This window comes from Ranitomeya imitator, chromosome 1 (assembly GCF_032444005.1).
Source record: "Ranitomeya imitator isolate aRanImi1 chromosome 1, aRanImi1.pri, whole genome shotgun sequence".
NCBI lineage: Eukaryota > Metazoa > Chordata > Amphibia > Anura > Dendrobatidae > Ranitomeya > Ranitomeya imitator.
The window spans coordinates 539,689,127-539,701,930 of record NC_091282.1 but is presented as its reverse complement, the minus strand read 5'-3'; the positions used below and the strand labels follow the sequence as shown (position 1 = coordinate 539,701,930).

Here is a 12,804-nt window from a genome sequence, read left to right as displayed (position 1 = left end):
CTATTTTAATTAGGAACTCATATTTATAGGGCTTTTTCATTTTTTAGAAAAGCAATCTCCACACGATCGGATACTGTAAAAAAAAATAAAGAAACTAATCACTCCCTTTGACCTCACCACTAACATCCATCTCCATATTTTGTCTGCAGTAGTGATGTTACATCACCCTCTATGGCATTTATATCACATCTTGTACCGGTTTCGGCTGTGACGTCATATCAACAGTACACATCACAATTCTCATCAGTTCTGTTGTTGAAGGTCGCCACTGAGCTCAGTGATTGTCTGCATCAGTAATGTCCACTGTTGACGTGACGTAACTGCTGCAGCCAAAAAACAGAGATGGGAGCTGCGATGGGAATCTAGACCCAGGGAAGGTGAGTACTATCTGTATTTGTTTTTTTTCTATAGTATGTGATCATATGAAAAAACACTTAGAAGAAAAACACTTTGATTAGTGCAATGTAGACTGATATAGTTAAATTTATTAAAGATGAATCCACTGTGTTAAATCAATTTACTAATTCCTTATTTACAGTAAATCATTAATTATCCAAGAAAATATGTGATTTATATTGCAATCTATTCATGCATTTATTCAATTGATTAGAAATTTCCACAATATTAGCTTATCTCCAGGGGCAAAACTCATAAGCATTGTAAGAGTTGCAGTTGCACCCAGACGTTCCAGTCCATAAGGCCCAAAAGGTATTTTTCTATATATATGAAGACCAACACAATCACACATGTGAAAGTTGGTGGCTATGTTGAAGATTTAGCATTCGAGCACAATTTTTTTTTAGTTATACCAATGCATATCAAATAATGAAATGGTGTGCTGTCCACCTTATCCGCATTGTAATGGTGCTTTGGTTGCACGTGTAGGTTTCATATCCTTTCATTTAAGAAATTGACAAAAATAACCAAGCATTTTACCTATTATCACTGTGAGGACTCAAACCAAGCAGCTCTTGTGCACCAGGCGGCAGCTCTTCCCTCTGAGCTATTCAGCTCGCTGGACATTTCCTTGCTAAACCACATACTAGTACCTGTGATGTTCCTGATTGTCTCCACCTCAAGTTCCTGATTGGCTCAACCCTATGATCTCCTGACTGAACACCCTACTTTAACCTGGCATTGTAATTCCTTCCATCTGAGATTATTGAGCTCCCAGCCTTTAGTCTAGCTTCTTTCCACCTGCTGCTTATCCTCAAGATTCTACTGCTGCTCCATGTACTGACCTCTGGCTATTTCCTGACTACTATAGCTGCTTATACTCTCAACTATACTGCTGCTCCGTGTACCAACCTCTGGCTATTTCCTGACTATGATACCTTCTTATCCTCCCAACTATACTGCTGCTCTGTGCACCAACTTCTGGCTATTTCCTGACTATGATACCTGCTTATCTTCCCAACTATACTGCTGCTCCGTGTACTGACCTCTGGTTATTTCTTGATGACGCTACCTGCTGGTGCTACCCCTAGTGGTTGCAATATCACTACTCCAACTCAGGTCAATCCATAACAATCAGGCTTATGGAGAGAGACCCCATGACTAGACTTCCAGAGAAAATGAACATATAACTATTCCAAATTAAGATATGCTTTCATATTAAAGGCCTATAGATTTAAAGTTACGGGAAAAAATAGACATGAAATTGGAGGTTTCATGTGGCATGTGTAATCTGCTACTACAGATCAAGTTCTTGATGTTACATTGAATGGTTTAACAAGTTAGCTTCATTTACTGTATTAGATGAAAAAAATGGTTGCCTCAGTGCTGATGCTTTACATTTATGTATAAAGTTAAATTTAAAATACATAGCAAGAAAAAGAGATTCAACAAGAACCAGAAGAAATCAGAAAGCATGTTACACATAAAGTGTATCTGAAGATATAATTTATGGTAGGACAGTATGAGAAGTCACTTCAAAAATAATTGTTAATTCCCATCTCTGTGGTCATTAAGGCCTTAAAGAATTTTTTTGCAAGATACTAGTTTATGGAAAGAGAGTAATTTACTAATTCTTAGGGGTCCAACTACTCCCCAGTGATCCCAAAAACAGGGCTCTTCATGTTGAGCATGTGCTCCTCCACTCAACTCATTGTCAAGGAGGCTGCACAGATAGCAGAGTACAGTGTTCATCTAGTAGTTCTATTGACAGTGAATGAAGTAACAGTGTGCATGCTTGACTTCTATTCATTAAGGCTACTTTCACACATCAGGCTTTTTGTTTCAGGCACAATCCGGCAATTAAAAAAAAACGGATTCGTTTTGCATCGGGTGCCGGATTGTGCCTGATGGCCACACGTTTCATCCGGTTTTTTTCCGGATCCGTCCAAATAGTCATTTCCTGCGGACGGACAAAACGTCCACTGCAACGTTTTTTTGTCCGGCGGAAAAAAAACCGCACAGTGACGGAACCGGCCAAAAACAGATGAAACGGAGGTGTGAAAGAATCCTGATCAGGTTTTCACACTATTTTCCATGCAAATTATTAAGATTTTCCGTTCTGGTCTCTCTCCCTCTCTCTCTCTCTCTCTCTATCGCTCTATCTCTCTATCTCTCTCTATCTCTCCTTCCGGAACCAGGAACACAAAATATACATGCGCATTAACCAGGGGTGGTTTGCACGTTAATGACCGGGCCAATTTTTACAATTCTGACCACTGTCCCTTTATGAGGTTATAACTCTGGAACGCTTCAACGGATCGTGGCGATTCTGACAATTTTTTCTCATGACATATTGTACTTCATGATAGTGGTAAAACTTATTCGATACAACTTGCGATTATTTGTGAAAAAAACAGAAATTTGGCGAAAATTTTGAAAGTTTTGCAATTTTCCAACTTTGAATTTTTATGCCCTTAAATCACAGAGATATGTCATGTAAAATAATTAATAAGTAACATTTCCCTCATGTCTACTTTACATCAGCACAATTTTGGAACCAAAAATTTTTTTTTTTACGGAGAAATAAGGGTTAAAAGTTGACCAGCAATTTCTCATTTTTACAACACCAATATTTTTTAGGTACCACATCTCATTTGAAGTCATTTTGAGGGGTTTATATGATAGAAAATAACCAAGTGTGACACCAATCTAAAAACTGCACCCCAAACGGTGCTTAAAACCACATTCAAGAAGTTTATTAACCCTTCAGGTGTTTTACAGGAATTTTTGGAATGTTTTTAAAAAATTAACATTTAACTTTTTTTCACAAAAAATTTACTTCAGCACCAATTTGTTTTATTTTCCCAAGGGTAAGAGAAGAAATTGGACCCAAAATGTTGTTGTGCCATTTGTTCTGAGTACGCCGATACCCCACATGTGGAGGTATACCACTGTTTGGGCGCATGGCGGAGCTCGGAAGGGAAGGAGCGCCGTTTGACTTTTGAATGCAAAATTGACTGGAATTGAGATGGGACGCCATGTTGCGTTTGGAGAGCCCCTGATGTGCCTAAACATTGAAATCCCCCACAATTGACACCATTTTGGAAAGTAGACCCCCTAAGGAACTTATCTAGATGTGCGGTGAGCACTTTAACCCACCAAGTGCTTCACAGAAGTTTATAATGCAGAGCCGTAAAAATAAAAAATCATATTTTTTCACAAATATTATCTTCTCACCCCCAATTTTTTATTTTCCCAAGGGTAAGAGAAGAAATTGGACCGCAAAAGTTGTTGTGCCATTTACTTTGAATATGGCGATACCTCATAGGTGGGGGTAAACCACTGTTTGGGCGCACAGCAGAGCTCAGAAGGGAAGGAGCGCCGTTTGACTTTTCAATGCAAAATTGACTGGAATTGAGATGGGACGCCATGTTACGTTTGGAGAGCCCCTGATGTGCCTAAACATTGAAACCCCCCACAAGTGACACCATTTTGGAAATTAGAACCCCTAAGGAACTTATCTAGATGTGTGGTGAGCACTTTAACCCACCAAGTGCTTCACAGAAGTTTATAATGCAGAGCCGTAAAAATAAAAAATCATATTTTTTCACAAATATGATATTTTGCCCCCAATTTTTTATTTTCCCAAGGGTAAGAGAAGAAATTGTACACCAAAAGTTGTTGTGCCATTTGTTCTGAGTATGCTGATACCCCATATGTGGGGGTAAACCACTGTTTGGGCGCATGGCAGAGCTCAGAAGGGAAGGAGCGCCGTTTGACTTTTCAATGCAAAATTGACTGGAATTGAGATGGGACACCATGAAACGTTTGGAGAGCCCCTGATGGACTTAAACATTGAAACCCCTCACAAGTGACACCATTTTGGAAAGTAGACCCCCTAAAGACCTTATCTAGCTGTGTTTTGACAGCTTTGAACCCCCAAGTGTTTCAGTAATGTTTATAATGCAGAGCCGTGAAAATATATATTTTTTTTCCACAAAAATTATTTTTTAGCCCCCAGTTTTGTATTTTCCCAAGGGTAACAGGAGAAATTGGACCTCAAAAGTTGTTGTCCAATTTGTCCTGAGTACGCTGATACCCCATATGTGGGGATGAACCACCATTTGGGTGCATGGCAGAGCTTGGAAGGGAAGCAGCGCCATTTGGAATGCAGACTTAGATGGATTGGTCTGCAGGCGTCACGTTGTATTTGCAGAGCCCCTGATGCACCTAAACAGTAGAAACCCCTCAGAAGTGACACCGTTTTGTAAAGTAGACCCCTAAGGAACTTATCTAGATATGTTTTGACAGCTTTGAACCCCTAAGTGTTTCACTACAGTTTATAACGCAGAGTCGTGAAAATAAAAATTAATTTTATTCCCATAAAAATGTTTTTTAGACCCCCAAATTTTTATTTTCCCAAGGGTAACAAGAGAAATTGGACCCCAATAGTTGTTGTCCAATTTGTCCTGATTATGCTGATACCCCATATGTTGGGGTAAACCTCTGTTTGGGCGCATGGGAGAGCTCGGAAGGTAAGGACCACAGTTTTACTTTTTCAACTCAGAATTGGCTGGAATTAAGATCGGACGCCATGTCGCGTTTGGAGAGCCCTGATGTGCCTCAACAGTGGAAACCCCCAATTCTAACTGAAACCATAACCCCAACACACCCCTAACCCTAATCCCAACCATAACCCTAACCACACCCCTAACCCTGACACACCCCTAACCCTAATCCCAACCGTAAATGTAACCCTAACCCTAACTTTAGCCCCAACCCTAACTTTAGCCCCAACCCTAACCCTAACTTTAGCCCCAACCCTAACTTTATCCCCAACCCTAACTTTACCTCCATCCTTAACTCTAACTTTAGCCCCAACCCTAACTTTAGCCCCAACCCTAACTTTAGCCCCAACCCTAACCCTAGCCCCAACCCTAGCCCCCACCCTAGCCTCAACCCTAACCCCAACCCTAACCCTAACCCTAGCCCTAACCCTAGCCCTAACCCTAGCCCTAACCCTAACCCTAACCCTAATGGGAAAATGGAAATAAATACATTTTTTTATTTTTTTTTATGTTTCCATAATTAAGGGGGTGATGGAGGGGGGTTTGATTTACTTTTATAGCGGGTTTTCTAGCAGATTTTTTATGATTGGCAGCCGTCACACACTATAAGACGCTTTTTATTGCAAAAAATATTTTTTGCATTACCACATTTTGAGACCTATAATTTTTCCATATTTTGGTCCACAAAGTTATGCGAGGTCTTGTTTTTTGCGGGACGAGTTGACGTTTTTATTGGTAACATTTTTGGGCACGTGACATTTTTTGATCGCTTTTTATTCCGATTTTTGTGAGGCAGAATGACCAAAAACCTGCTATTCATGAATTTCTTTTTTGGGGGGGGGCGTTTATACTGTTCCGTGTTTGGTAAAATGGATAAAGCAATTGTATTCTTCAGGTCAGTACATTTACAGCGAAACTTCATTTATATCTTTTTTTATGTTTTGGCGCTTTTTATACGATAAAAACTATTTTATAGAAAAAATAATTATTTTTGCATCGCTTTATTCTGAGGACTGTAACTTTTTTAATTTTTTTGCTGATGATGCTGTATTGTGGCTCGTTTTTGCGGGACAAGATGATATTTTCAGCGGACCATGGTTATTTATATCCGTCTTTTTGATCGCGAATTATTCCACTTTTTGTTCGGCGATATGATAATAAAGCGTTGTTTTTTTGCCTCTTTTTTTTTTACGGTGCTCACTGAAGGGGTTAACTAGTGGGACAGTTTTATAGGTCGGGTCGTAACGGACGCGGCTATACTAAATATGTGTACTTTTATTGTTTTTTTTGTTTAGATAAAGAAATGTATTTATGTGAACAATATATATATTTTTTTTTTTCTTTCTTTAGTTAGGATTTTTTTAAATTTTTTTTTTACACATCTAAAAAATTTTTTTAACGTTTTTACTTTGTCAAAGGGGGGACATCACTGTATAGTGTCAGATCGCTGACCTGACACTTTGCAAAGCACTGTGTCAGATCAGCGATGTGGTGTGCCCTGATGCTCTGACCCTGAGGAAGACGCTGAGTGCGTCGACACGCTTTGGTCCAGGACACTGATGTGACCATAGGGATACATTATGCCCAGCACACTAGAGATCTAGCAGGTTATTTATTTATTTTTTTTTTGGGTGAGATATTCTGTGTTGTCTACAGCCAGAGCTTGCTTTGTAAGGTGGAGACAGGCTGAGGTATACGGCTTGAGATTGCTACAGAAACACTCTACATATAGTATTACTGGTGTTCATTTGACTATAGGTGATGAGATTAAATTGGTACAGTGGATAGCTAAAAAAAATTTGGCTCACCATTGATATATTTTCCAGCACCTCCTTCAGACAAGTTTTGTGTGCTGTAACCTATGAGGCTTATGGGGCTGTTTAACTAGATCTCTTACTACTTTTTGTGTGCTTGTATTTTTCTTGGCATTTACTATATGTGTATCCACTTGTATTACCATGTACGGTTATTCTGACCTAACAAGAGTGTCAATTGTGGTCATGGGGTCCATGACACTGATGTGACCATAGGGATACATTATGCCCAGCACACTAGAGATTTAGCAGGTCATTTTTTTTTTTTGGGGTGAGATATTCTGTGTTGTCTACAGCCAGATCTTGCTTTGTAAGGTGGAGACAGGCTGAGGTATACGGCTTGAGATTGCTACAGAAATACTCTGCATATACTATTACTGGTGTTCATTTGACTATAGGTGATGAAATTAAATTGGTACAGCGGATAGTGGATAGCTAAAAATCTTTTGGCTCACCATTGATATATTTTCCCGCACCTCCTTCAGACAAGTTTTGTGTGCTGTAACCTATGAGGCTTATGGGGCTGTTTAACTAGATCTCTTACTACTCTTTGTGTGCTTGTATTTTTCTTGGCATATACTATATGTGTATCCACCTGTATTACCATGTACGGTTATTCTGACCTAACAAGAGTGCCAATTGTGGTCATGGACTATTGTTAGTATATATGGCCCATCAGTGTATTTTCTGTGCAATATATTGTTTATGCTAAATTGTAGAGTGGACCTGCCACCTCTACTCATGTGGTGGAGGCCTTTTAAATGTTTTTAATGTGCTTTGTGTGTTTTCAATAAATAAATTGTTACTTGGTATCTTATTGTGTTGGTGATCCCATTTTTTGCATACCTTTTCTCTACTTGCTGTATCTTATGTGAGTATGCAATAGGTGATCCCATATCCTTATATTGGATGGTGCCCGCTCTAACGTAATTCTTTGGTTCTGGCGTGCCCTGCTGCTTGGTTACCAGAGCCTGCTCTGGACCCAGAAGTACTCCCTGCAGGACCCGGAAGAAGCCCTGTGGCCATTTTGGATCCGGGGCCTGCAGGGAGGAGACAGTCGGTACAAGGTGAGCACATCACCTTGTACCGATAGTCTCAGGGGACCACGCACGGAGTCCCCTCCCTGCGCAATGCTTCCCTATGCCCCCGGAACACTGCGATCATGTTTGATTGTGGTGTGCCGGGGGTTAATGTGCCAGGAGCGGTCCGTGACCGCTCCTGGAACATAGTGCCGGATGTCAGCTGCGATAGTCAGCTGACACCCGGCGCTCCCCCCGTGAGCGCGGCCGATTGCGTATGACGTACTATCCTGTCACTGGGAATTAAGTCCACGGTCACCTTGACGGAATAGTGCGTCATATGGGATTAAGGGGTTAAAGAAGACCGGATCCGGCTAAAAAATGGATCCGGCACATCAGTTTTTGGCAAAAAAAGTCGGATCCATTTTTTACAACATTAGCCGGATTTAGCCTGACACAAAAAACCTGATGTGTGAAAGTAGGCTAAGATGGATGTAACCCCAGCAACCAGTAACTTACTATCTTTGGGAACTTTTTTTTAAAGTAATGGATAATTTATAACATTATGGTGCTCCTTGATATTGATGATATATTCAGAATTGTCAGTGTTTTGTTGTATTAGGTGAGTGGAGATAGAGGCAAAGGGTAGAGTGGAGGTACCCTAGGTAGATTACAAGTCAAACAAAGGGTTGTTCTCCACTAAGTTGTTGTTGTAGCTCTTAAAATATGTTATGACTGTAAGTATATACATGAAGAAAGAACTTCACCTTGGAAAATAGATGTTTGGTGTGTGGTTCCTTTTGGATAAATGATTGAACCATGCAATAACTAAAGCAAAGCTACCGTTACATTTAGTTATAAACATACATCAACCTTTTCAAAATGAACAACTATTAGGCAAGCATTATTTAAATCCTACAGAGGCACAATTTTCACCCGAAGAATGTAAAAACTCAGTACATAGCAACACAATATATTATCCCTATTTTTTAACCTTCAAACAACCCCCTTGGCATAAATCAATGGAAATAAAAAAAAAATCATTTTAACTACAGTTCACTGAGTTTTAATCATTTTCTTTATCGATAGAGCCGTTTTCTAAGTGAAGGGTTTGACGAATGGTTTTATCTGAAGCCCCTTTAATGGATTCAATCCTATTTCGAGTCTCACCAGATTGTTTTCCTACAGTCAGCAGATCTCAATCAATCCATTTATCCTACTTGTTAAATGAAAGATTTGCGCTAAACGTGATTTAATGTAAGCAAAAATGCTGCAGTGCAACAATTTAATACTGCACCTAGAACATAAGAGCAAAACAGCCATATCTATGGCACAGGTTTGTTCTCCCGAAAAAAGCTGCAGTGTGTGATTGTCCAGGAAAGTGCTGGTGATCTTGGCAGGAATTAAGGTACTAATTACCACAGTGGAATAACATTTTCAAGGCAAATACATAATTTTCTAAATTATCAACTAGCCGTTTAACACAAAGATGGACTCGTATGCTGCTTTCCATTAAAACAAAAAGTGTGTAATTAAGACCTGGTTACAAAACAGTCACGTCATTATTAAATTAAAATGCATCTTACTACAGCTCAATTAAACATTTGACAGGCACTTTGAGGGAGTAACGAATTCCAAACGCTCAAGGCACACATGGAATATGTAAACTATGGAGCTAGACCACCATTTGTTAAGATTAATAAGCAAATGAAATGGTTATGCTGTATAAAGCAGAGCGAAAAATAAAAAAAAGACTTGTACATTAAGGATGTACATTCCATTGCGGCTGATCGAATTGATTTATATTATGTTCGGACGTTGCCAGCTTTAAAAGTAGTGCACATTCTCGACTTGAATGAGACATTTCATTACTTTGTCCAGTACGTTTAAGCCAGTTTTAAAAGTAATGCAATCTTGACTACATTCAATCATATTTAAAAAAAAAAATAAAAAAAAAGCCAAATAAAATATGACATCACGTTTGGTGCATGTTTGGAAGCATTTCCAAAGTGATGAGTAGATGCAATGCAATGTGGGAATGAAAGCAAGAATTATCTTCTGACTTGATTATTGGCAAAATATTCTCAAAATATTTCCAACTTACTCAAATGTTTTGCCTCTGGCTATTCAGATGGCGACTCTGTGGTTTTTTACCTTATGGTGCAGAGATATAGAGAAAAGGGGAGGAGCTTTGGGAATTGACGCATTGTACTTAAGTTTCTGACATACTGTACAGGGTTTTGATTAGGGAATGCCTGCACTTACCTCCCAAAGCTTGCTTCATAACAAAATCCATACTGATGGCTTTTGATTCCTTCCACTCAGTGTATTTTATATATTACATGCAAGAAAAGCAGGTAAACTCTTTGCGTTCTAGCCTGGAATAAATGAAAACATATATACTTACATAGCTTTACATTGTCAAAGTCACCTTAAACAACCTTATGATATTTTCTGATTCCCCTTGCTAAAAAAAAAAAATTGCAATGCAAAAATATCAGCCAATGTGGGTGCAAGTTTTATCTGGTGGATTTCATTTTCTCATCCACCTAATTAAAATGAGCATACATTCAAGCCAAAAAAAAAAAAGAATCAAATGGGGTCAAGAAAAAGCATCCATTGAAAATAGTAATAATAATAGGATCATTTGAGGGTTGTTTGGAAATAAAGTTATAATATCACGTTAGTGTAAAGGGTATGTAATCAAAAAAAGAAATCTTTTATAAAGGTATTACATTGTTTTGACACTTGGAGACGCTTGCAGTCTTCAAGGTGTGTCCTGTGTGTGGCTTCCACCAGCATCTGGACGGGACTGTCTACATGTCTGGTGAGAAGTGTCTAAGGGACATTTGAAGGTGAGGTGTCCCAGTCTTACTTCATAAGGCGCTAGTATCGTTACATAAAAGATGTAAAACGTTAGAATTCCACCCAAACAGACAAAGCACATTTCATGTCGATGAGGTCAAGTCCAAGTCACGTTACTAAAGCATACCACAATGCAGCCTGTGTATCCTGCTGTCTCCACGCTTCACAAATACGCACGCCGAAGCAAACTATGACACAAATTATGATGCCTCACACTTTTCAGTCTTCTGTTTTGACAGCCGATATGCAGAAATAATATGGAACAAAACACAAACTCACTCTTTGCAGTAGAATGTGTTCCACCTCACTGCACAGCCTAGCGGGTTGCAACAAATGATATCCCAGAGAAGTCCTACTCCTGCACTGCAGGTGATAAGAGCTGTCATTTTCTCAATATACCACAGCTTCATGCCTCCCTCTACCGGTACTTCAAAGACCGGCACATAATGACTCATTTCATATCCTAAAAAGCAGCTCTGATATTTAACATTGGGACCCGTTTGCATGTCGAGTTGGAAATGGGCCAAAAAGAAAAGTTACTGCATGTATGTTCCAGCGCTATCATATTCTTCACATATTGCAAACGCTGCCATGTCATTGCTGAAAAAAAAAAACTTCTCCACCTTGCAACATTCAGATATCTAATACTAGAGCATTTCATGCAGGCGCAGCTCTGCTGGTCAATAAATCTCAGCACAGTTCTCCAAGACAGCACATGCTGCAACCACAGGATTGTATTCAAGAAAGCATGCCTCAGCAGAAAAGGACACAACAAGCAAATCAGAGACAGAATGCGAGGCAGTGCCTGGAATGCCATGAAATCACCCGGGAACCCTGCTATCAGCATGGATGCACTAGACCTAGTTTCAGCACCAGGAGGGATGGGACAGCTCCCTAGTAGGATGCAAGCTAAGGGGTCAAGACAAATGGAAAGGATCAGCCAGTACCTTGTCTTCTTCAGCAGAAAGGAGATCCTGCAGTTTGCCTGTCCTTTCAGTAACAACTCTGCACCATGGAAGGAAAAGCTCGCCCCCCTCCCCCTAGAGTATCCTTTTTTTCTGTAGCACAGTCTCCTCCTCCCCTAGTCCATGTGTGCTCTCAACAGGAACTGCAGCCGCCGCTGAAGGGCATTTAGGGAAGAGACAGCTTCATGAAGTTACTGTATCTCCTGCCTAATAATGACCAGCTAGCACAAGGGCATATGGAGGGGATGCAATGGGAGCATGCAGCAGAAACATCCAGTGCTGGCATACATACAGAGAGAGGCGAAGCGAGAGGATGATCAATAACCTTCCCTTTCTTCCCTTTTTTTTTTCCTTCCATACATTCTCTCTTTTTTTTAATCGCAGCATTTCCGGAGCATCCCACTTCCATTTATTTGATCCCTCCTTCTAAGCATGTCATAAGCGAGACTATACAGTTGTTTTTTTTTTCTCTTTGGAGTTAAAATCCATGATGACATAATGTAGCAGAGAATAATGAACCAGGGTAGGGTGTTACTCCACCTTTTCTCCGGGATAACACTTGTACCTGTTTCATTATTTACCCTTCTGGAGATCAGGCTGCTGAATGTACAGCTTATTTATGCAGTGCACTTTGTCAGCTTTAATTAATAGGTGAAAACTGGGCTATCGACACAATACGCGTAAGATGTTTGTCGCACCCAACCCATAATAAGGAAGGCTGCTGCCTTCATTCACCTAAGGAAAATCTCATTTATATTACATGTCTGATGTTACAAAGGGCTGACAATGTTATGAAAAGAAGTGCATTTCATGCACCATGACCTGTGAAGAACGTCCTTCATATGTCACTTGCGAACATGCTTTTTCATTCTCCGTACCTAAGTTGGTATGCTGGTGTCCTTTGTTCACCGGCATAAAAATGACCGTTCATTATATATAGCACAAATCCATTAAGATTCCATGGCGAAAATAAGATGTAAAGATCTGTAGTGCTTTATAACATTAAAAAATCCCGATCAATCTGACCCATCGGCTAGGATTGTGCGAGTGCATCTGCATGTGTGATGGTGTATGTATGTAATTAGCAGGTACTCCTAATTACTAATATGGGAGGTCAGTCAGAGTCAGTCAGAGGAGCACTGGTGATCATGCCATCATACAAACTAAATTAATAATA

General features: G+C 39.8%; 1 protein-coding gene across 5 annotated transcripts in view; it reads right to left on the bottom strand.

The window, feature by feature from the left end:
• Nucleotides 1–12,023, bottom strand: part of CPLX1 (complexin 1) — a 450,783-nt gene extending 438,760 nt beyond the window's left edge. Inside the window, exons 1-2 of one of the 5 annotated variants that reach the window (XM_069767661.1) lie at nucleotides 11,920–12,023; nucleotides 10,063–10,175 (exon numbers count right to left, since the gene is read on the bottom strand). In XM_069767661.1, the coding sequence (XP_069623762.1) occupies nucleotides 10,063–10,093 (31 nt within the window). In that variant the 5' untranslated portion in view covers nucleotides 10,094–10,175; nucleotides 11,920–12,023. Of the gene's footprint in view, nucleotides 1–10,062; nucleotides 10,252–10,532; nucleotides 11,475–11,586 lie in introns of those variants that run through there. The other 4 variants (XM_069767659.1, XM_069767663.1, XM_069767660.1 and 1 more) reach the window with 4 other exon arrangements.
• Nucleotides 12,024–12,804: the final 781 nt, after the last annotated feature.